Here is a 26,241-nt window from a genome sequence, read left to right on the forward strand (position 1 = left end):
TGGGATAAGCATCAGTCTTAGTTTCACAATTGAGCCCTCTGTAATCCACACAGAACCTTAACTCAGGTGTGGTGCCCGGTGGGGTAGCTTTTGGTACAAGAACCACAGGACTGGACCAGGGGCTACTGGAGGGTTCTATCACCCTCAAATCCAGCATCTTAGTGACTTAGCTCTTGATGCTGGCTCTTACCTTATCTGACAAACTGTAAGACGTGTGCTTGACAGGGAGGTTGTCTCTTATGTCCACATCATGGGTGCAGAGGTGGGTAATCCCAAGAGTAAGGTAGAAAAGCGAGAAGAACTGTTCCAATACTTGGTGGCAGTCCCTCTGTAGTTCAGGACTGAAGGTGGGGGAAAGGATCACTCCTTCCACAGACCCATCTTTCTCCTTAGAGGCTAAGCGGTCAGACAGAGATTCACTCTCCTCAATAGTCCCATCCGTCACCAGTAACATAGTGACCTCTGACCTCTCAAAGTGGGGTTTAAAGTGACTGATATGCAACACCCTATGGGGGTTGCCCAGGGGTTTTAAGATCCACCACATAGGTGACCTTCCCCTTTTTCTCAGTCACCTGGTAGGGCTCGGTACATCGATCCTGGAGGGCCCCGGGCTCCACAGGTTCCATCACCCACACTTCTTGCCCAGGCTGGAATTCCACAGTGGTAGAGTTCTAGTCGTACCACTCCTTCACTACCACCTGGCAGGCTTCTAAGTTGTCAGAAACTTGCTTCCACAACTTAGACTTTTGGCTACAGAAGGCAAGCATGTAGTTCACTACATCCTAGGGGACTTTCTTGGGAGCCTGCTCCCACACTCCTTAACCAAGCTAAGAGGTCCCCTAACAGGGTGGCCATACAGAAGTTTGAAGGAGCTGAAGCCTACTCCCTTCTGGACTACCTCCTTGTAGGCAAACACCAAACAGGGCAAGAGGATATCTCACTTTCTTCTCAGGCAGACTCCTGATCATGCCTTTCGGGGTCTTGTTGAACCTCTTAATAAGCCTGTTTGTTTGGGAGTTGTAAGGGGTGGAGGTCTTGTAAGTTACCCCTCACTCCTTCCACATGGACTGCATATAAGGAGACATGAAGTTGGTGCCTCTGTCAGGCACCACTTTCTTGGGGAAACCCATCCATGTGAAAATCGCATAAGGGCTCTTGCCACTACAAGTGCAGTGATGATCCTCAGAGGTGTGACCTCTGGGTACCATGTGGCATGGTCCACCAGAACTAGGATAAACCTGTGACCGGAAGCAATCTGGGGATTCATAGGCTCAATGATGTCGATGCCCACCTGTTCAGAGGGCAGTGGTTCTAGGAGAGCTTTCAGCTTTTGCCCTGTCTTCTCACTGGCCTGGTAGATCATGCAGGCCCTACAGAATGTGTCGGAGGAGCTCCTCAGCTTGGGCCAATACAGGTGGGGGACAAGCCTTGCAAAGGTCTTGTTTCAGCCCAAGTGTCCAGCCAGGGGTATCTCATGAGGTGATCCTCCCAGTAAATGTGACAGCCCCCAGGGGCATCATCTGCTGCGTGGGCTTCTGCCTGTCACCTCAGACCCTTAAGGGTTACACTCCCTCTGTGCCCTATAGAACTTTCACTTGCCAGTCTGCAGGGGCAGGTAGGTCGCCTAGGGAAGAAGTGCCTTCCTCAGTGGACTCCAGGGGCACCCCTCCATCTCACTGGAGTACACTCAGGGTCTGGTTTACCATGTCCTCAGTCTTTCCCCTCTTAGGTGCTGACTGGGCCATTGTTCCAGCTTCCAGCCCTTCTTGACTCCCCTCCTGGGCAACCATGGATCTTGTGGTAGCACCGAGGCACCAAGATAACCCCAACATCTCCATGTGAGCGTTGAGCTCTACCTCTTTCCAGACAGATGACTCTAGATCATTACCCAACAAACAGTCCACAGGTCTGGCAGAGCTTACAGCAACTCTAAAATGACCTGAAACCCCTCCTCACTCAAATGGAACCAGGGCCACCAGATAGTGAGCCTCCCTGTTGTCAGCCACCACAACTTGGTGGAATGCATTGGGGATTACCTACTCTGGGGGCACCAGCTGACTCCTTAATAAAGTTGTCAAACTGGCACCTATATCCCTCACAGTCTCAACACCTTGCCCATTGATGGTAACCAGTTACCTATACTTGGTAGTATTTGGTGGCACATAGATCTTAGGAAGCATCTCCCTGTTACCCAGGGACACTAGGGTAACCCACCAAACTCCCCCCTGCCCCTAGCCTCCCCTGGGTTTTTACCTCCAGTTGGTGGGTGTGCTCTTTTGGACACTTGGGGTCCTCCTTGTAGTGTCCATATTCACTGCAGTCATAGCATTTGGGCATTCAGGGCTGCTGACCTTTGTTAGAGTAGTTTTGTGATGGCCGGGTTGGGAATATGAACTAGACCCTATCCCTTGTGGATGGTTTTGACGCCTTTGGAGAACTCCTTTTTATCTCCCCCCACCTCGTGGGACCCTGACCACTCTTGTGGAAGTCCCCTCCCCAGATACCTTTGTGGACACCCTGGTGCTGTCCTAGGCGTCCGCCTCCTCAGCAAGCTTCCTGGGATCAGTCAGCTTGCTATCCACCAGGTGTTAGCACAGCTCTGTAAAACAACTATCAAGCATACAGCCCATCAAAATCATTCACATTGTTGCCCGTCAGTGCTTTAACAGCATAATCTAGAAAATACACCCAGGTTTGTGTGTTGAGTTTGCGACTGGCCCTGAACGTTTGCCTGTATATCTCAGACATCAGACCAAACGTCTTGACTAAGATTCCAACGTTGTTCAGCTCAAAGTCAGCTACTGCAGGTGCAGGTGCGGCTTCTCCAGAGTGAGACAATGTAGCAGAAAAATTCAAAAACCAATTAGGGAGAATGTGGAAAAAAAAGCAAAAAGGAAAAAATTGCAATTAGTATAGATCAGGCAAACTAAGAAGAATAAGTCTAAGTATGGAGTCGTAGTGCACGCTGAATCACTATGGTATTGCACAAACACAAGTCCCGTCCCACTGCTGCCACCAATGTTAGCACTGAGGCTTCTGGTTGGTTAGGGTATGCACCTCAGCCAAGCAGAATTCACCCACTTTAGTCAGGGCAAGTCAGATACACTCTCTAAGTTGACCTGTGCTCACCCTGTGGTAGCTTGGCACAGAACAGGCAGGCTTAAATTAGAAGGCAGTGTGTAAAGCTTTTATGCAATCGTCCCACACAGTGTCCCAGTGTAAGCACCACAAAAAGACTCCAGATACTATTAGAAAAATAGAGAATACTTTACATGTTTAAATATGCTCAAAATGACTAATCCAATTAATAAAGCTTAAAAATGCATAGCTCGATATTGTTATTTGAAACTGAGTTGTTTGGCACACTGGCATGGTTTAAAAGCAAATGTGGAGGTTCTTTGTCTCAAGTTACTACGGTATTTTCCCCAATCACTCTCTCCTCACTCGAGCGGCCAGGAATGGTGTCTGAAATGAAGTCCAACTCCCTCTCCCGTGCCGCTGGAAGAAATGCTGGTGTGGGGGGATAGGAGTCGACGAAGGGTTTCATTGGATAAATCCAGCTCCTAGACTCACGCAATTAGGTGAGTTGTGGGCAGCCAGGGGAGTCCCTGCTGCGGGGCTAGTCACCGACGAGGTCAGGGCAGCTTCTTCAATGTAGGTGATCCCAGGTGGACCACGTGGTTGGAGCGGAGCACGACTCCTTGAGAGTGCGCCAGATGCAGGCGGGAGTTGGTTTGCTGGGTGGTGCTAGCAGGCTCAGGGGCACGGCTTCTACTTCAGTAGCCGCTGTGGGACCCGCGTCATTGTCCTTAGAGTCTCCCGGCTGCAGGCCCCGGGATGCAGTGGTGGTCCCGGCTGCAGGCCCCGGGATGCAGTGGTGGTCTTGATCCCCATCCTTGGGTACGAGAGGGGGGCTGCAAAGCACAGAGGGATACTTGCCAAGAGCGATTGCTCTGGGGCAGGAAACCAGTGTCAGCTTGCCCACTGTATGCTGATCGAGAGGCAAATCTCGGGGGCCTGGATGACGGATGGTCACAGCTGGCAAAAGTTAGCTGGTTTCGGTCCTTGGGCATGCAGGGCACACTAGCAGGGCCCTGGAGACGCTCTAGTGGTGCTTCTTAGCAGCTACATCTACCGGGCAGAGGACAGCAGGCAACAGGACAACTCAGCATGTCAGGCAGTGGTTCCTGGGAATCATCAGCAGAGAGAAGTGGCAATCTTCTTGGCGCAGCAGCCCTTACTCTAGGTGGAGACTCTTCTGAGTCCAGGAGTGATCTGTTGAGTGGGTCAGGATGCCCACTATTTATACAGGAAAGTGCCTTTGATGTGGGGGGTGAATAACAAATGCTGCTTCAGAGGCAAATGCGGTATCACCTCAAATCTGATGACACTGACCTTCATGTGTAACAAAGCAATTAGGAATAAACGGGTGCTTAATTTTTGCGTTGTGGACTTTAAAGCTGCTTTTGACGGCATACCAAGAGGCCCTCTTTGGCGTAAAGTTCGGGGCTGGGGTTTGCCATGCGCCATGCTGAGAGCAATTGAACAGCTACATACTAACACCTGGGTGCGGGTTAAATTAGGAGATGGCTCATGTATTTCAATAAAGATCCCCCAAAATTCTGGACTGAAGCAAGGCTTTTCAATTTATACATAGCTGACATGTCGAAGCTCCTTGATGAAGTAAATTGTCTACTGCCCAAGCTGGGAGATCATCGTATGACCTATATGCCGATGACCTTGTGCTCCTCAGTCAGACTAAGATCGGTCTGCAGCCGCAGCTCTCCACTCTATATGCCTCTGCTGTCAGGAATGGGTTGGAAATTATCCAAGCAAAAACGATGACAGTTACATTCTGTTTAAAAACAACCCGTTACAGCAGGTAGCAGCTCAATGCCGCATGGCTCTGCCACAACAATGACAAGAAATATTTGTGCATTCTCTTGGATGGCAAAGCATCGTTTGCATCCCACTTCCGCTCCATGAACAACAAAGGCTCTAGGTTAAAGGACTCTCTTTCAGCTGCTGCAGCGAAACTACATGATCCAAGCCTGGTCCCCCTTCACCAGGTGATGAAAGCAAAGGTCGTTCCCGCTCTAACTTATGGAAGCAAAATAACCTTGGGCAGGGAGGCAAGGACAGCAGACAAACTGATCGTTGGAGTTTACAAAGCTGCTCTCTGGCTACCAAAGGGAGCGTCACCAGCGCAAGTGACACTTGCATACAGCATTACAAAACAGTCCTGGGCAAGAGGCAGCTATTTACTCGATTTCTGCCATAGGCTCCGATCTGCACAGCAAGAGTCCGTGCATGGCCTAATCTGGTGCAAATTAAAGTGTGCTGTTCTAACATCATCATACAAGCTTCATCTAGATGACAAACGGACTGAATTTTCAATGACAGAGGCCTGAAATAAACATCTTTCTCACCAGGTTTTCAAGAAACTAACAACTTTAACAGGAAAAAAAAAACTGTCAAAATTAGAGGATCTGGCAGTTTTAAGCAAGCGCTCTCATGCATGGTCAGTTATTAACTCCTATGCCTCCAGTAAGGAGCAGAATTTCATCACCTGCACTTACCCTGTGTGGATTAAGGCTAGGCTTGTGGCTTTAAGGCTGAATGAGGGAAATCTGTGTGTCCATCTTGAGGCATGGTGGCGTTCAGAATTCTATGACATGTAGTGCCATCTTTGTGGCCAAGAAAAAGAAACTCTAATCCACATTTTATGTATTTTCCCTGCATTGTTGCAGCAAAGGAGAATCCTTTTCAGTCCCGAATTCAGCCGTCTTCCAGCAGGCAGTAATTGCTAGCCTGAATCCTATTAGCACTTTTCTTAATGTTAAAACTGTCAAGTTTCTCCGGATGGTCACAATTGTTTAGGACAAAGTCAATTCTTCCAGTGCCGCGACAGCACATTATTAAAATGTTGAACCCTATTTTTACTGCACCTATTCTGCTCGGCGCACTTTTTATTTCTACGCGATGTCTTATACGCTTTGTTCCATCATTGCATGCCTAGGATGCTGCAAACATGCTGGATCTACTTATGCCTTCAACATCCTTTGCACACTGCACTTTAGTGAACATGTTCCCTTTTGTTTGGGCCCACTATGGTCATAACTGCGCATATTTAAATGACCAGCTTGTTCAGTATTCTGCAAACGGGAGGGGACTATCTAAACCTCTGGTTCATTTTGCACTTTGCGCCTTAGTGACCATAGAGGTTGCTTACTGTCTGGCCACCTATGGTTACAACTGCATGTTGCACATTGCTCTTAAATGTCCAGCCTGCATAAGTGTGCTGTAAACGGCTTGGGTCTAATTATGCCTCCGGCACATTTTGCATCGAGCGCTTTAGTGACCAAAGATGTAGGTTCCGTGTAGTCATAATTGCGTATTGCACACAATTTTTAATGTTCAAATTCCTCTGTTCCATGTTTGGCCCCGGGCGCTGTTTAATGTTTCTGTTTAAAATAATTTGTTTGCACTGTCACTTTTTAATTTTACTGACTGGTCCTGCATTGGGTTAGTTCGGGAGTAAGACAATCATGTAATATGTCTTTTCCTGTGCCCACTGCAAATCTGCCAGCCCCATAATGGAGCCTGACCTGGAGTATTTTGCACATTGCGCTGTTCATTTGAGACGAAGGTCTGTTTTGTTTTAGGTAGTCTTGACCAAAAAAATGCACTTTGTTAGTTTATCTTTTATTAACGGCCTACTTGAATACTTTCTTACCTAAATTTAGACGTTTTTAATCCTGTATGGTGTACATTCCAAATTGTTTTGTTGCTTGTAAAGGTTTTAAATAACTGTACAGTAAAACTGGCTAACTAACATAGAATCCTTGTGAAGTGTGCAGGTCCCCCTTTCTAGTCCGTCTGGGCGCCAGACAGCCACTTGGAGGTAATCAGCCCTCTTGGGTGGACACCAGCCCACCCTTTGAAATGTAAGTGTGAGATGCCCCCCACCCCTTCCACAGGAAGACCCATCAGTATGCAGATATGGCAGGGTATCCTGAGTTGTGTGTGTGTGTGTGTGTGTCTGAAAGGAATGCACAAGTGGATCTGTTATCTAACCCAAGCCAGACATGTACTGGAGAGAGCATGTAGGCTCACAGGGCTGCTAGTTCAGAGAAATGCCCACTTCCTAAAAGTGACATGTCTAAAATGGTAGCAATAAATCCAACCTTACTAGTAAAGAGTATGTATTATTACTATTCCAATGGTACTAAATATGACACAACCACTCCTCTCTGATCATAAGTTACAATTTAAAGCCATTATAAGGAATTCCCAATACTGGCCTATGAGAGGGGTAGGCCTCACAGTGATGAAAAACCACTTGAGGGGATTTTCATTACCAGGACATGGAAACTGGGAAGTATGTGCCCTGCCTTTTTTCTCTCATAGCACCCTGCCCTTTGGGCTTCCTAGGGCCTGCTTGAGAGGTGGCTTATATGTAAGAAAAAGGGGAGTGTAGGGCTTGGGAAGAGGATTTAATGCCAAGTCAGGGTGGCAGTTAAGCTGCACACACAGGCTCCGCCATGGGAGGCCTGTGACATGGTTACAGGGTTACTTAAGTGGGTGGCACAACTAGTGCTGCAGACCCACTAATAGCATTTAATTTACAGGACCCAGTGATTAAAGAACTAAGACTATGAAAGCAAATTTATCAGTAGTCAGTGGATCCTCAGTGTATAGCAAGCAGCATATAACTATACACACCCACTCCAAAGGCAACATACTCTACCTCATCATGACACCTCACCTTATTGCACTACAGAATCTTAGTATCCCTAAACTCTTTCGACCACTTTGCCATATTCACATCACACATATTCATCAAGTTCAACAGAAGAATCAAAAACAAACCTAGCTCTTCCCTAATTAATTTTCTCACGTATGATGTCTGAAAAGAAACTCTCTGACCTTTTGAATATTCACCAACTTGCATCAGTAGTCATCATGCTTTTACATGTTTACAAAACAACTATGAAAAACCACATTGAACTACTCACACTGGCACAAGAACAAACATCTAAATCAAAACCTTTCAGCACCTTAATGCATCCAAGAACTTTTGGATAACAAGGGCACCATACGTAGATAAAAATGGATACAGGCCAGTGCTCGGGATGATTTGCCCAACTAAAAGTATTGTGCCTGACACAATGATACCTTATTGCCATAGCTACCTTCTGCAAGACCCCATCAATAAAGCTACTACCCAGATCAAAGCCCTCTTCTAATATGTGTACCACTGCATCACTGCGCTCAACACTCTCCAATTTCACAGTAAGTCAACTGGTGCTACTTGATTAACTGTGTTACTAGCTAGGGAACCTTCCTAGACAACTTAGCAATCTTACATCAACAGACTCTACCTCATTGGGTTTGATATTGGATTCTTGAACATACGGATTACTCAGGACGAAACTGAGTACCGTGAAGGTTTTATTATAGTTACAAAAAATGGCTGACTCACCAGGAAAGAGAATTCTTTCATGTGTGAGAACCAGCTTTACTTACAAATTACCAGAACTTCAATGGGCGGTACCTATTCCCCTAGCTTGGCAAATCTTTACATGCACCAGTTTGAGGTATCATTCATTTAACCAGACGACAATCCTTACATTCACCATATCACTCTTTGAAAATGTACATCAATGTACCAACAGTCTTAGCTCACCACAGATAAGAATTTTGATCCTATTGTTCTCTGTCTGAACAGCACCAAAAGCTACTCTTGGGTCCACTAATGTACAGGAAAGCAATGCCACCTCAATGCAAATGGACCCACCAGCCATCAATCCCAGGATTGCCATATTGTAACATGTGAACATCCGAACATAGAACAGAGTGTGTGCCTTGGGGGCAATGTTACAGCTATTCACCAGCTCTATCAGGTGGGATCTAATGCCTGTTGTGAAGATTTTAGCGGCTGGGTGAAACATTGACAGCTGTCAGAGTTTGCAGGTAAATTCATGTTGTCCTTCTAATGCACAGGTATACGCACTGCACTCTTCTATACAGACACTACCTTGGCCATCACCAATACTGAGAAAAATAAAGCCATTGATAAAGGCACCTGCCAGTCACTTCAGATCCCACTATTTTAGGAATCCTACTTGCATTCTTTTTGGGCAAGGTCAAGATAGTATTAAATGTTGTATTGAGCAAGCACCAAATAGTATAACATTATGCCTTACTAGAAAAATATATATATTCCCTAATTTGAATGGCTTTTCGGTATATATAGTTTTTGCAGTTACTATAATTATGTATGTACTGCTGTGTGGATGTATGGTTATTTTTTTAGGGAACACTAACCAAAGAAAATTGCAAAAACGTGAGTATCGTTCTGACCAAGATTCCCTTTTCTGGGAGAATTGGAATGAGTTGTAGGATGGTGGAGGTTCACCACAAAATGGTTGCAATCAGATAGTAAGAATGTTTGTAGAAAGTAGCAAGATGGCAAAGCAATGGCTTTATTTTTTTTTTAAAAGAGTATATCATGTCTCGTACACGTGTTTTTTAAACAATGCCTTTCTAAACCTAGCTGATATTTCAGTGGAATGACAAAAGTAGTATCTGCACTGTTGCAGGTGCTAAGAGTGACATGATTATCTGAGCTGTTTTCATTTTCCCATGCCTTTATAGACTTCCACAGGCAGATAGATGGTGGGTGGATTAAACATTCTATGAGTTAATCATCATTTAAAAAACAATTATGATGGTTATATGGATCTCATGTGTAATTTTTGTATTCAGTCACAGGAATGAATTTGTGTTAAATGAAGAAAGATACGCATACACATCTCATCTCAAGTCTGATCAGCCTTCAGAAAAATGGGAGCAGAACAGAGTGCTGAAGCAGAGCCAAGGCAAAGTGACCTGATGGTTTCAGGTTAGTCTAGAGGGGGTTTAGATTTCAATTACTCATTATTTACTTTTTTTCTGTCTTGCCGTCTTCACTGCTGCTTTTCATGCAATTCCTTCTCTCACATTTACCCAGACAGTTCAACCCCCATACCATTAGTTGACTTTCTCTACGCCTGCTAACTCTTGCATTAGAGCTGTTTCCGCAACCGTATACCTACTTGGCCCCTTTGTGGATCCTCATGCCTCCCTGTTATATGATGCATAAGCCAAAAAGATAAAACTGTTCCTTGGAACAGTGCCTTCAACTTCTTTTCATTGGGTGGTCCCTCTTTTGCCACCATCTTTTAGATCAATAGCACCTGGTCACTCACTCCCTTATTTACATCTTTACAGTACTCCTCCAAATGGTCTTTGCTTTTCTCCACCTATCCCCAAATTACTTGTAGCTTTCGTCTTGCACAGAGCAGTGTGTCTCCGTTTTGCCTGATCTCTTTGAAAGCGTGTTTCTCCACATTCCCTTTATATGTATCTTCACCCTCCCTTCCTATTTACTTCCAACCCCTTTTCCATAAATTGTACGTAGTTGATCGGGCAGTGGGTGGAGAGCTTGTGTTCACACTTTATCCATGTGACTGTTTTCCCGAGACTTACAAAGATTTAAAAAAAAAAAAAAAAAAAAAAAGCATATCTGTTGCAACAAACCTTTCAACCATTAACAGGAATGCCACATCCATACCCATCGACCATTCTATAAAACCTCCCAAAAGTCCCCCATTGAAATAAAATATGTTAATACTTAGTATAAAAGTATGTCGTCAATGTATTTTCCAGGATAAACTAACATTTTAAGGACTGCTTAGTCAAAATAGATTGATGTCCAAATAACCAAGGATCATTGCATTTAAAGCACCTATAGGATTGAAGGCCCCTGGTGCACGGTGGGTGTCACATTGTACTCCTTTTTCCTCCTCTGGATGATACAGCCTGTTTCTTTGGACAGGAGTCTCTTGGCAGAATTCCCCCGACTAGTAGTTTACATGACTTTTCCCTTCCTCACCAACAAAACATTTAATTATGAAAATACGCAAAAGCAGCACTCATTTTAGGATGGGTTATCAGGCTGACACTACTAACAATTGGTGCCTCCTTTTTATAGTGGTGTAGTGCATGCTGTTTTATCTTAAGATTAAGTCATGTTGTAAGTATGAACCTTAACTTGAAAGATAGACTTGTATGTCATAAGACTTCCTGAATGTTACATAATACATTCACTTACTGCAGATACAGTCTTGTATCTTTTTCTAAAAGCAGAACACTTCGGGAATTGTATATGAATTTTTCGAGAGATGTAGGTGTTGCCTGACCTGAAGAGTTCTACCCCCACACCATCCTTCAAGAGTAAGCCTTGACTGTTCCGCCTCGATACCTGCCTGAAGTTAGAGGAGGTACCTGGTAATACATTGACCTTGTAGTAGAACACCGCTGTTGTGTTTCCAAAGGCAGTGGTAATACTTATTGCAAGGGCTACATAACTTGCATTTAGTCACACAGCCCCAAATAAATAGCCTTATAACACCTTTTCATTGCGTTCCGTCGGAAGTGATGACTTTGTCAAAAATTGTAAAGTCCCAGATATATGTGTAGCTCTTTAGGTATAACCACAAATGGTTAGGCCGGTTTGGTTGATGGGGCCAAGTGTCTACTGCTTCAGTGCAATACTTCAGTAACAGTATATGCCTGCCTAATGCACAATAGCAACTAAAATATTTTAAAATGTTACTTTCTTTACTTTTTGCTCCCTATATCTTGTATTCCTTATGTCCTTGGCGGTCCCACTTAAAAAAGAAAACTGGTGCTATTGCTGTTGGAAATCTGCTACATCTCTCCTGGCATGCACTTCTACTACTTGATAACTTAAAACTGATGAGTGAGGAGAGGCCTGAAGTAGACATTTCTATTTTGGTGCATGCCCTTATCCTTCATTTTTGTCACATCCCATCACTTCCCACTTCTATCCGCATTGACTTCACCTGTACATTTCTTGTTTCCCCTTCTGTTTTCCTATGTGCCTACTTCATTTCCCATGTAGCCTTTGGTATGTGGCCGAGAGCATATGCACAGTGGTGTGGCATCCATATATGGCCTGAAGGGTTCAATATTTCCAGTGGTGTTGCCAACTGTATGTTGAATGTACTGCATCTCGCCCATCTGTCTCAAGCCATGTTCATGTTCTTTAGTGCAATGCTATCACTCTGGATACTGAAAGTGGTTCAATCTTCCTCTTTCATCCGTCATTTTAATATCATATGTTAGTGAAAATAAGAAATTCTATGGAATTCAGCCTCCTATGTTATCTAAAATCTTTATTCTTGGGTTAGGGCTAGCTCGGGGCTTCGCCGAGGCTTTGATTTTCAGTCTGCCTGGACTTCTCTAGTGTGGTCTGATTCCCTTTGGGCTTGAAACCAATCCGCAGAGCCCGTGGGGACCCCAAAGGACCTGACAAACAGCATCTGGGATGCAGTGAACAACAGCATTGAGATTTTCTGCACCCAGTGATGGGACTCTGAAAGGGCTGATAATGCAGACCAAGTGGTGTTGGGTTGAGCCTTACCTGTGTGGTCGACATGGCCTATAAGTAGCCAGGCCTAAATCGGGAGCTGACCTTATGCTGAGACGCTCGCACATCTTCTGTATGTGTTGAGGGGGGGGGAGAGTACTGTAGGCCTTCCAGCACACACCACCTCGTGTTCCACGGAGCCCTCTTCAGAGAAAATGGCAACCGAAAAGAAAAAAAAGTTCTCTCACAAGCAGTGCCTTAAAGTTGGTGCCATAAGAAGAATGGGTAAGGTCCTTTTAGCGCAAGAGAGCAGACGGGGGGTGTAGGAGAAGGTGGGCAGACAAACCCTTATCAGCTTAATTATTAATACAGTGAGCATAATGGGGACAGAAAAAAGCACAGTTGAAATTCTAGTAAAAGTGGTTGAGGAGACGGTAGAAATGCTTGCATGTTGAGCGTCGCTTGTTGACTAACCAACAGCCATCTGTGGAAATGCAGATGCTGGAGGGGTTTAATCAGTCACTTGCAGACATGATAAGCCACCTGTTGGAACTCAGTGAATGCACAATTGGAATTCTAGTCCGATTGAAGCACTGTACTGAGATGTTGGAAATCTTCCCTTCTTCGAGTATTTGTTGATCCTGTGTCAGTAGAACCGGACTCTGGATTCGGAAATGAAATACATGAGGGTGCCCTAATTAGGGGAGCTGTGGGTGACCCCCATAACACTTATGTGAATGAGTGGCCCTGTAGTAAGTGGCACAGCGATGGTAGTGGTTGATTAGCCACAAAACCGAGGCAATATTGACGGCAGCGTAAAACAGAACATTTGGTCCTTGATAATCCCTTCTTGCTCCTGTTTCCTGATGTGTGTATGTGAACCCTAACCAAGAAGGAACAAATGGACATCAGGAACGAACGGATAGTGATGAGGGGCTAAGACACTGGTAGGTTTCCCAGTATCACTGAAGGGGTGCTATAAAGAGAAGATATTCTTGTTTTTCCAGAGCAACTTTTATTTGGACTTTTGTTAAGGAGGAAGAGTGATGAAGGGGCTAAAATCAGAAATGCCCTCTTGTTGGAGGTACTGACCGTAGGAGCCTGGGGACTCTTTCCAGGGTGCAGCTGTTGGAGGAGTGCTGTCTCTGGATGGGGGGAGGGGGTCGGTTGTAGACAAAGTTTTTGATTTCTCCTGTTTGTGATGCTCTGTATCTCTTTGCCTTCTCTCTTTCTCTTGCTGGCTCTTTGAGAGCTGATGGCTATCTTATAATTGAGTTACACGCTGGTGATCTGTTGATATTAAAATTGTTAGGGTGCGTTAAGAATGTACTTGCGAGTTCAGTGATGTTGATCGTTGGGGGTGATACTTAGGTGGTCATGTTTTGTTCAAATACGTTTTTATTGGCATTTAAACGCAGCAGACCAATCAATACAAGTTCCTGTGTAATGAAGTAAATTGAACAGACAACATAAATCCTCCCTCTCCCAACCTCACACAAAAGTCCCTCTCCACTTAGTACTCCTCCCATTCCTGTTACCCTAGAATTAGTTCTCTCTGTTGCCTCAGTCACACCCCGTTCCAGAGGATTGCACCCAAAATGGACCTGGTAATTAAGCCTGTTTCGTCCTGTGGAGTAGTAATCCTCTAACTTGGAATTTATAACAAGTCTTTTGGAGCCAGTGAGTACTTTGTAATATGTGCTGAAAATTCCAATGAACGACCCATTTGCTGATTAAAGTCCCTTTCTTCACCTGGTGCTACTTTGGAGAACTTTTCCATACCCAAAGTCCACCACAGGTTTTCCACTCAGTTCTGCTCTGGCAGGTGGAGGGGGTGTTGCCCCCAGACACCAAAAATCGATTTTTTTTGGAACACTGATATTAGATAGAAGATTAGTTCACATAGCATGTCATACAAGGGATATATATATCTTTGAGGCTGGACACCCGAAAAAATATCACCTCCGGGCATCTGGCTAGATCCACTCTGGTGATTATGTTCGCCAAAACCAGAGACGAGAAACCCTTCCTCTTTGGGCAAACCTGTAGTACTTGAGGTAAGGTCACTCCTCTCCGCACCCCCTCCACCATAATGGCCTTCTCCTGCCCCAATACACCCTCATCGCCAGCCTTGCAAGACGTGCCGGGCTGTACTGCCACCTACACAGAATCTTCAGGAGCATTTCCCTACCACCTGCATGAGAGGCAAAGTTGTTAGTTTGTACCAGTATATCTTCACTCGATCTATCCTATAATTCCTTTTTTTCCAGGAATACTAGAATGTAAGTTTGTGGTCTACCTGCTTACTATTTAGCATAATGTCGATTTTTGAAGTTGCATATTTGTCCCCTGAGCAATGTAAGATTTTTTTTTAAAGAGGATGAGGGCTGTGCTGGCTCTCTGTTTAATTTTAGGACTGAGCAACCAGTGTTGCAATTGCATGTACTGGAAATATTCCCATTCCGGGAGCGCATACTCATTTTTCAGTTGCTCAGAAGTTTTAATGGAACCACAATCAAATATATCCCTAAGGGTTTTGCACCCTCCCTCCAGCCTTTTCTGATAGGGAACCCTGTTCAGGCCCAGAGTGAAATCTTGTTTTCCCCGAGGTGGGTTGAAGGGAAATGGGGAAGAGGTGAGTCCAAGCCTTGCAACTGGTCGTTCCCAAATATCTTGCATCTCACTTGTAGTTAGGGATTGATAGAGTGTTTTAATTCGCTGCGCATTGGGCTGCCAGGCCATCTCCCAAAGTGGCCCTGCTGCCATTGAGTGGTCAATCATACACCATCTCATCTTAATTTCCCTTCATCAAATAAATGCACCTGCTGTAGAAACTGCACAGCTGAATGGATCATACCAAAAAGCTCTCTCTGGGTCTCTGATAATTGTCCTTCTCATAAACTTGCCGGTTCGTGTTGTAAGGTGCTCATTGGGTGAAAGTTTTTATTTATTTTTATTTTTAGTTATTTTATTGCTTTTGAAAGCCTTGTTCTTTCCAATCCACATATCAACCTGCACATGACCACTGAATCTTCCCTTTTATTTCATTGTGCCAGTCCTCTCCCTTACCACCGTGTATGGCTTGTACAATTTCTCAATCTCAGCAGATCATTGCTATAGTGGTTGTCATCTTAAGGTAAGACCATCTGCCTCTTTTTGTGTTCTTGCAGGGCACCCTAGTTATTAAGGCTTAACCTTCCAAAATCCTTGAACTGGCCTAAAGGCTGAGGCATATCAACACAACCCCGAGTCCTGAGGGCCCAGTGTGCCCATGGTAGCGGCTAGGCTTTTTTCTGTTGTACAGTCTGTGAAACACATTATCTTCTGAAATGTGTAAAATCGAGCTGACACTGGTTAGCTCTGTAAATGTAAATGTTTTAAACCTTTCGCGTTTTGATGCACTTCTAAAGTTGAAACTCCATACAAATATTTCTTGGATTGGGATAGAGTAAACCCTTGTTTGCTTTAGTGCAGTGTGCAGAAGTACCAGTATATCACTAGGCCAACTTGGCTATGGTCAAAATAAACATTCTTGACAGTGGGACATGCACAAGGGTTAAAAGACCAGTGCTTTTTCCCACTTTTCTCATATCTGTGTTACGGAGTTGGGATCTTCTTGTACTATTTGTATATCAGGGTATTACTCCATATCCTCAGTATATTCTCAGTCAAAACAACCTCCATTAACACTAATTTTTAATAATCTTTCACTCTGAGGCTACTAGTCCTCAGGATTCATTTCCTTTTCAACAACTCATAGTTTGATGGTATTTTATTCTGGAGTGAGGTAAGAGCTATCATCAGCTGCCACTTTCTGGGAAAAGGATTCTGGAAACAGTTGAGTGTCTTTTGTTTATAGTCTTCTCCCCTTTTTAGGTCTTGGTTACAGACCACTTTAACTGTTTATTGCACAAACCTGTTGTTTAACATATACACACATTGGGCTTTGGGTCAGGCTCGTGGTCTTGATTGGATGAGTTAGTGTCTGTCCCAGTTGTCTCCTGATTCACTGTCTTTCCTCCCTGTTGCTGTGTTTGTTACACCCAGGAGCATTTAGGTCCGTGTTTTGCCGTTTGGCTTATATCCTTCCACTGTGATATTATTTTCTTTTACTTTAAGCACTCAATGGGAGTACTTGTGTTTTCTCACTGTCCGTGTTGCTTACCCAGCCCATCCATTGGTTCTTCCAGTCCTTCCAGTTTCTGATCTGTAAAAAAAAAAAAAAAAAAGCAAATGGCGCCTGTCTCATTCTGCTGATGGGCATGCTTTGTGACGCATACATGCATATACATCATGCATGCGTGTGCTAACAGAATGATGCAGCCACCAGAAAAGGTCATGTCATTGTGCCTTCTAAAAAAAAATGTATTTAACGATATTGCCCAATATAAGGAAAGAGCATTTTGCTTATTCCGTGATGGTGTACAGCTTTGCCAATGCTTGCATTTTTTTATTTTTGGGTGCCCGCTGCAATCTATTGGCAGCACGTGTCTGTCTTACAAGTTTTTTGTTGTTGTTTTTTTTAAATCAATTTCATGATGGCTGCTTGCAGGTAAGCATGTGTGACAGATAGGCACCTAGAGATAGGTTTGTATTATTTTACCAAACCCATTAAAAGTTGGCCAGCAAAGCATGCAGATCCACCACTACCGTCTTCTAATCTTTTTGGGGGAAAATATTACAAATGCATCTAACGATGGTTTCTGTGGATGCGCTCACATTTTTGCATGCATTTGCAATCTTTCAGCAAAGACATTCAAAGCGGGCCACCACGGATGCTTGCACATTTGTGGCAGCTCGCTATACCTAAGAAAGCATTGGCAAAGTCAGTAGGCTTCACTCCCAGAACCTATTAGTTTTGCCAGTGCTTGTTTAACCTTTCCTTCCAAGCTTTTACCCCGTCTTATCATCGTTCTGATTCCACTCCCTAGTAGCCTATCTCTCGTCCTTATTCCCAGTCCACACACTTGCCTGAGAACATAAGAAGTCACTAATCAGTCCCTTGTCTATCTTTTATGATCCCTGATCTCTGTCTTTCTGTAGGCCTTATAGTGAACTAACTGTGTTCTGTTTTCTCCCACTTTGGTTTGTTAAAGTCTATGACTGTAGATCCCCAGGGATCAATGACGGTACTATGTATGAGGGTTTTGCTTGCACTCTTGGCCCTACAAATATAGGTCCTGTCCGTCTTCTCTGAAAGTGAGATGCCCTGGGAGCACACGTTAGGGGCTGCGTATTGCAGATGCACTGATTGTAGCTGAACCTAGAGGTATTTTACTTCCACCCCTTTTGAGGGACTTTCCTGGAGTCTGAATCTTCAGCGTTTCCTTTCTTCAGAGGACTGCATCGGCTCGGACATGATTCAGCATCTCTCCCAGCCCCACCATTGACCTCTGCATTAGAAGCTAACTGTTCTGTCAAAGCTTTAGGTACAGTTCTGCTTCCTTCACCGGCGTTTGCTGAGAGTTCAAGATTGTGGAGGAGCTCTTACATTTTGTTTAATTTCTCCACTGGAGCTTCATTTCTCCAGTGGTTAAAGCACCTTCTGAATTGATGTTCAGTGTAACACAACATTGATGCAATCTTCTTGCTTTTGTTTTTCAGCATCCCATTCCCCAGCTTCCCCTTCTTTGGCAAAGCAGAGAGCCAAAATGAATGACATTGTGGTTGTGACTCCTGGAATCCAGTCATTACGTAATGTCAGCAACGACCCAGAGGTCATCAAGCTGCAAGAGATCCCGACCTTTCAGCCCCTTCTCAAAGGTCAGCTATGCTTTCACATCATTGGTTCCTGACTATTTCCCCAGTACAGATGTGGGCTGTCGACTTAATGATGTATAGATTTGCTTTATACTGCCATCGAGACCTCAGGAATTTTGAAAGTATTTACAATGGTTTGTATTTGTAGAGAGTAAAATTTTGAATAGAGCATTTTCCATGCCATCTATTATCACACTGTCAAAAAATGACACTATTGCATCAAAAAACTATTAATTTGCACTTTACAAGACAATGGGTGGGATTATTTACACATGAGAAGGCTGTTAGGTATCCTTTCTAAAGCCTAAATGAATAAGTCTGAAGTAGCACAAATGAGTGAAACAAAGATTTTAAGGTATTTCGGTCTTGTGGCAAGAGGAGAGTAATGTGGTTGAAGTGGGACAGTGATGATGGCTTTATGCAGGTGGTGAGCCACAGCTACTGCCACCATACAAGGAGGTGTAGACATAAGTCTATAGAGGTCCCTTTTTATTGAGGTCCAAAATGGCTGTTATTGCATCTGAATCTTGGCCAATTTCAATGGAAAACGATCCTCTATTTATGTAAAAAAAAAAAAAAAAAGAAGGGAGACCATAAGCTGTTAGCTGGTGCAATGTATGATTTAATTTTGCCAATAAAAAACTGGTTCCACACATTCTGTAAATCCAACGATAATAGTGTTTTTTTTTCTCCCTCCCAATCTCTGACCCTCTGTCTCTATCACTGTGTCTCCTTTCTCTCACCACACTTTTATCTTTACACCCTTTTAGTCTTACCCCACCAAAATCTTAATATAGTATGCCACATCAGTCCACAGGATGATAGGACAGTTACAATAATTGTATGCAACAAATGCATCACTTTATCTAGTCTCCCCAGGAGCACATCATCTAGTCTGTCCAACACTCTTCCACAATATTTCTGATCTACCTGCTTTGCAATATCAATGCCTTGCCTCTCCTACATCTCGTCTACACGTATGCCAGATGTAAATGTAAATTAGCACTTGTATAGCACACTACTCACCCGTTAGGGTCTCAAGGCGCTGTACTCATACCGCTATGGAACCCCTCCTGGCTTTTCCCTGTGAGGCGCCCACTCCTGAGCACCCCCAGGGTGAAGCCAGGCATCCAAGCGCTGTTGGGGCCGTTGTGGAGATTAAGCAAGCTATTGCCCAGAGTTGCAGAGTGGGACCCATGAATTAGATTAGGCACCGAGGCGAGAATTATCTGGTCAAGGGGAATTGAGCCCAAGACCTGCCGAAGCGGGACTTGAACCCTGGTCTTGAGCCAGATCTCTGCTTCAGGGTCTGCCGCTCTAACCATTGAGCCACACTGTCTCCAGCTTTGCCTACATCCTCCCGGAGAACATGCACATATTGTTTGCTTCCCATCTTCACAGATCCTACATACTCAAAGAACTCTGATTGTTTCTTATAAGGACTATCCCAGGCAAAAATATGTTCTGCTTTCTTCTCTCCCAGTGCACACACAAATAAACTCTCCATCTTAGTCTGCAAAGGCCCAAAATACTTGGGGGGTTATTACAACTTTGGAGGAGGTGTTAATCCGTCCCAAATGTGACGGATATACCACCAGCCGTATTACGAGTTCCAAAGGATATAATGGACTCGTAATACGGCTGGTGGTATATCCGTCACTTTACCGTCACTTGTGGGACGGATTAACACCTCCTCCAAAGTTGTAATAACCCCCTTGGTGTCCTTAAACCCTCCTACCTCCCTGCTCATCCTAGTTCATTCACTTTATTTTGTACACTTACTTGTAGGAGACTCCAGCACCTTAATCAGCATTGGCACCAAAGACACTTGAGTACATAGTTCTTACGGCATTGCAATTACTCAGAAGAAAAATGCACTCCATTTCTACTGTGTTTGCCCTCCTCCCTTTACATAAAAATGTTCCACTGCTTCTCTACTGTGCCACACTTAAACAACATTTACCCAACCAACAATTATAAAACAAATATTTGGTCTTAAAGTACGTTTGTGCCCTTACTGCCACAGTTAATACTTAGAGCAGTGGTTCCCAGCCTGTGGTCCGGGAACCGTGGGGGTCTGCGAAGCCTCCGAAGGGGGTCCGCAACTGCTTAGAAAATTAAATAATATTAACAGATTAGGTCCCCAGCTTTCAGTAATGACTCACTGAGGGGGTCCCCGAATTCCAATAAGGATTTAGTGGGGGTCCCCGGGTTCCAGTAATGATAAAGTAAAGTGGGGGGTCCACAGAAATCAAAAGGTTGGGAACCACTGACTTAGAGTATGTGTATCTACCTTTGCCACTGTTGCTGAATACGTGTGGAGGCACCAGATGGCTAGCAACTCAGTGTTTGCGGTTGGGGAATGTGTATCCGTCAACATTCCCCCTGTCAGCATTGCAGATGCTTATAGCAAACAGCTGACGAACTAACACCTCTTTAGAACCATATTTGCCAAAATGGCCTAGAAGGTGCACAAGCGTGTTCTTCACGTACTCAGCTTTGATGGAAGAGGTAGACATTAACCCTACATTCCCAAATGTGACTTGAGATACAATTCCAAAACTAAGGAAATGCAGCTATCCATTTCTTTTCAAATGTATTACAGAAAGTTGTTTTTGGTTATCTGCCAGGTTGGGCCCACTCAAAGCAGATCCCTTTATTCCAAGCAGGTTGTCCCATGGGAGCTCATTTTTGCAGTTTGTTAGATGAACCCTACAATTTTGGGAATTCCAGTAAAAATACTGCATTGGCAAAGAAGTGAGCAATTTATTACATAACTTTCAAAATGTGTAAGTCATTATAGTTAGCCATCAGAATTCATTGCCTATCGAATCACAAAAGTTGGAGGTTGAATCCAGAGAGGAAATTGACATCTTGATATTTATGAAAAAGATGTTACACTGCTGCAATAAAATTGGAATTGCTAGGTACATTACATAGTTTGGATCTACAACCCTCCTAGTCTGCAGTCCAAATATATTTCAAACAATAGAAAACATGGGAAGAAGCTGTTGTACTTCTGTTTTTCCTAAATGTCAGTAGTTACCCTTTATAGTGTTTTCCGCAGCTACCATTTTACCATGAGTAAAAGTAAAGCATAGATGATCGGCAGAAGGATGGCAATATCCCCAGATAAATTTCACGTGTCCTATAAATAAAATGGTACCCTTGCTAAGAATGCACAATGCATCCCACTCTCCAGTAACTGGCTATTACTGGAGACTTTTGTGAACGCAGATTCTGTTATTACTTGTGACCCTTGCGGTCTACCCAGCCTCTCTGATTACAGCAGTCATTGGAACAAAGGTACTCTTTTCTGGTTGCTATCCACAAGGAGCATGCTTCCTCCTTCAATACACTTGATTCCTTCTTGTATCACTACAGTGTGCAGTTCCACAAAGCAGTTCTGAAAGTTGGCATTTTCTTGCCTTAGCCATTTAGTGCCTGTAGCTTGTCTCTGATCACATGACTGGGTGTAGCTGATAGTTGAGCTTTGTGTATTCCTTCTAGACAGCCAGACACAAAAGGGAGCTTAGGTGTGCCTGGATGGACTGTTATTGGCAGGATAGGAAGGAGGAGCTGGGAACAGCCCCACGTATACTTGAATAGGCTATGTCCTGTCTCCACACAAAGGGCTGCATACCACCTGTAGTTTGGAGCCAGTGCCAGAAAGACCGGGCATCTGTGCACTTAAAGGCATGCCTCTAGAAGCTTTTCCCTACTTCAGAGTCACAGCTGTGAATAAATATTGGACCTCAAACACCAACTCTTCAGTACACTTCTGGACCTGTGGCTCTGTCAGAATGAAGGACTGCTATGCTGCTACAAGGACTGCCATTCTGCTGGACTGCTCCCCTAAAGGAACTGCTGCCCTGCTATGCTGACCTTCTGCTGCCTTTCCTAGGGAAGAATAACTCGACTTGCAACTTCAACTGGAACCCAGGATCCCAAAGTGACTCAAATGGCTAGTATGCTGGGCTCCTGATCTGAGCCTCATGGACATAAAAGGCTCCCCACCCAGCACCTGGACCCAGCTGCACTGAGATCCTGAACCCCAGTTGGTGCCCCTCAGGTCCTTGACCCTTGGTGTAGCTCAGTGCTCTTAAAATTCACGATTTTGTGCTCATTGCCACCGCAAAGAGACTTTTCATACTGAGACTGTGCTGCTCACATCGAGATTCAGTGTAAGCCACCGCCAGCCTGCCTCTTCACACAGCAGTCTGACAGCCCACAGGGGACCGCCTGTGCAAAGCTCCAGCCCCCGTGTTGCCCAGCCTGCTCTTCACTCCATGCCAACAACTGCACACAACACTCTCCTTGCTCCACTCAACCCTCTCCAATGCCACAGGGACTCTACACAAACATTGAGAAGGTAAAACGTCAGCAGTACTAATCTGGGACTGTATCCGACCTGTGCTCCATCACGGTCGGCCTGAAGTTTTGGCCTTGACAAGGTCCAACGCGACCACATAGCTGCGGTTGGCGCTTTATGCTTTTAATTGCTATTTCTAATTTTATAATTAAAATTCATAACTCCAGTTCTACTAATTATATTTTTGTTGTTTGATCCTGTTTTATTTATTGAATTCTGCTCTATTTTTCTAACCTTGTGTAGGATCTTTTTGTGTGGTGTTTTCAGAGCCTGACTGCTCTGTGCCAAGCTACCAGGGGATTGAGCACTGGTTAACTTGACATTTGCTTGTGCCTTACCCTGACAAGGATTTGAAGTTGCTGCTTGACTGGGGCTCCCACCCAAGACAACCAGTAACCCAATTTCTCACATTGATTGTGTTGCATGTTCCTTATGCATCTCAGTTGCCAGTACCACATCTGAGAAAAACATGGCATTGTGAGTTCCTCGTTTGAAAATATATTTTTCTTCATGCAGCCTGAAGGACTGTGCTGTGTTGCTCATCATCACATATAATAATCAGAATTGTAGGCCCTTCTCTCGCTTGGCTATAATCCTTCCAGTCATTTCTATCTCTTTGTTTGATCCACTACTTCCAGCAATGCCAATCACACTGGTACAACCTGATAGCAATTTATGCTTTCAGTGCACCGATCTGGATGTCCCTAGAAATCCCAACGTCTGACTAACAAAGTGGTATGAGAAACTACTCCAAATATGTCCTCTTACACCTTACCTAATTCCTCCTCCTGCCATTGTGCAAATGCTGCTTGCCTCATTTACTACATAGTTGCTATCTTTCGTGCATTCTTATCAGCTCGGAGAAGCAAGGCCGTTAGATACAACCACTGAGAGAGCAGACACATTTTCAGATTTCCCTCACAGAAATCTGGCTTTCCAATCCACCCTGGCATAGTTAATGGTCTTCTTAGACAGCTGATCAGCCCTACATCTTTTCTCGGTCAGATTTGTGGCTCTCCTTCTTCAGGGCCCTATATTTGCTTTGCATATTGACACCTTCTTTCTACACACATCCTGTGCCACCAGTACTCGTGGTGCACTGTAGATCACTCGCCTGCTCTCATGCATTTCTCTGAAGAATGTCACTTTCTTTGGCCTCTGTAGTGGCTAAAGTAAAAGGGGTGTACTTAGGAATGGTGGTTTACCATATTTGTTTTATCTCCGTTTTTTAAGTGTGAGGGAACTTCCAATTTATTTTATTAAACCTTGTGAAACCTCTCAAGCAGCACAGCACGGTTTAAATCGTAGCCTTCCATGGCTTCCTTTCTGTTTCCCTATCTCATCAAGGTTCGCAGTAACCCTGATGATAGCTTTGAGCAGCCACTTTTGCTTATAGCACTGTCTGCTCTTAACATATCTTCCTCATCTTCGTTTCTTAAATAGTATTTGGTATTTTACACTGAAAATTGTGCACAGATGTAACTTATCCAGGTGTCCAAGCACCCCTAGAAATCCGCTGAAATAATTTTAATAACATGACAGACCCTCATCCTCTTGGTATACTCCTCATTAACTGAGGCCAGAACAGGATGGGAGATAGTGGAAAGAATTTGCCATCTAGATTATTCCACCTCTGCTAGAACGGAGCTTTAAAGGCTGTTGTATAGCTATTAGCAGTGTTTGACACATTGTTTCATGTTAACTAGGCCTGCTGCTGTGCACGTTAGCCCTGTTTCATTTTATTCAGCATTGCTTTATTTTCCTAGAAATAGCATCATTAGCGGTGCTGTTTTCATTTCTTTATCTCATTGTACTTTCACCTAGGAAAGCATTACATTTTTAGTAGGACATTTTATTCACTTTGTGCTTTCTTCAAGGCTACAGTCAGATAGGGTTGCTGACATACGTGGTATGCTGTGTCTCCAACATTCACAGAAAACACACACTCTTACGTGGGGACTATTTCTTAGAATGTCAGCTATTTTAGTATAAAAACACCCCTTTGTCCTAGACACGTTAGAGGGAGATTCCAGCCAGATGACCACGACTGCATGCCGATTGCTGATCGCTTCGCTGCAGCTACTTGCCTAGACGGCCAGACCCCTGATCCACATGGGGACGGTGTCTGTCTAGACCACAGACTTCTCCCTGCAGGTATGAGGGATGATGTACCCCCAGGAGGGAACCCGAAAGGCAGGTTAGGTTTATTACTCTGTGCTCAAATATAGTTTTGGTAGGAGAAACATATACATCACTCCTGGTGACAGTATGGTAGGACTATTCTTGTCTTTTACTCTGTTAGCCACCTGTTTCCTTTTATTGTGTTTTATCATCCTAGTTATTGCAATACATGCCTTTTTATCTAAGATGCAGTTACTTCAATAAATCCTTATTGAACGATATTCTGCCTCTGTGTTCTTCGTCTGTATGAGGCTCTTTGGTAACTGAGAGAAAGGGATGGGATCTGATCGACCATGATTCCCCTGGGGAGTCTTCTTGTCATGCGCCCGGTTGCCACAATCCTCTCGGTCAGAGGTGAGGTGCTGCTAGTTAACCGGAGAACCTGGGTTAGGTCCACAGGTGTCATGTGGTGTGGAATCATACTTAGTACCCGCCATCCATGTGATCCTGTCTCCCAAATCCAGTAGCCTCATTAGCATAATGAGCGCCTACGTGAAAAGGCCTTCAGTAGCTACAAAAGATTGATACTCTCAGCTAAAACTGAATTATAGGCTAATAAGATCTAAACCACTGAAAGTGACTCAAAAGACTTTTTTACGATAGCTTGGTCTTTAGCTTCCCTGAAATGTGGAGTACTTGCTGTTGAACACTCACAAGGAGTGGCAGATAAGCTGTCAAACAATTTTGAGGACTAAATGACTATGATCTGTAACGTCACAGTTTGCCTGTAAACTCAGCCATCAAAAGGTGCATCCCTATCAGGGACTTTTAACACTGACGTGGTGGGCTGTTGAGTTTCTGGCTGTTCCCTACTTAGGACAATTGGACCCACTCTCGCAGGAATGGTTTACTGCGTTTGCATGCTCAATCTCGTCAGACCTCGCTTTGCACCATGCCCCACCTAATCTTTGGAAAGCAGCCATCTCAGAATTGGCCCAGCCTTTGCTTCAAGTCAGCAGTAGTTCTTTAGCCAGCATTTGGATTCCAGTGAACTGAAAACGGGCATTAATTATCCACATATTTAAAAAAAAACACACACAGAACCAAGCTGTTCTTTCCAACTTTCGGCCTAAACCCCTGCTTCCCTTTGCGGTCAAAATCCGTTTTTCTTTGCTTTTGTTGGAGCAAAACCAGATCCTGGAACCAATACAGTCTGAATTTTGCCAGGCAACTCTCTTTTCTTGGTGTCGCTTTGGGACTAAAGAAAAGACTCAACATATCCAAAATACTGCTGCAAATCTGACTCTTGGATTGCAGTCATCTGCTTCCGCCATCCTGGAAAGGCTTCAAGTGGCTCCCGGTGGCAACAAGGATTGTTTTAAAATCCCTCTGTCCTGTTCAAAAAGTTCTGCATCATGCTGGGCCAATCTGTCTTGAAAAAACAAATTCCCTTATGTCCCTCATCGCTCACTTAACTCAGCCCCCCCCCCCCCAGGATATTCCAGCATGGATTAGGAAATTTTGCAGAAAAAAATGAAAATTTAGCAGC

General features: G+C 44.2%; 1 protein-coding gene across 1 annotated transcript in view; it reads left to right on the forward strand.

Moving 5' to 3' along the window:
* Positions 1 to 26,241, forward strand: part of BORCS5 (BLOC-1 related complex subunit 5) — a 160,638-nt gene that overhangs the window by 6,749 nt on the left and 127,648 nt on the right. Inside the window, exons 2-3 of the mRNA XM_069228020.1 lie at positions 9,772 to 9,907; positions 18,044 to 18,202. Coding sequence (XP_069084121.1) covers positions 9,850 to 9,907; positions 18,044 to 18,202 — 217 coding nt within the window. The 5' untranslated portion in view covers positions 9,772 to 9,849. The remainder of the gene's footprint in view (positions 1 to 9,771; positions 9,908 to 18,043; positions 18,203 to 26,241) is intronic.

Source organism: Pleurodeles waltl, chromosome 4_1 (assembly GCF_031143425.1).
Source record: "Pleurodeles waltl isolate 20211129_DDA chromosome 4_1, aPleWal1.hap1.20221129, whole genome shotgun sequence".
NCBI lineage: Eukaryota > Metazoa > Chordata > Amphibia > Caudata > Salamandridae > Pleurodeles > Pleurodeles waltl.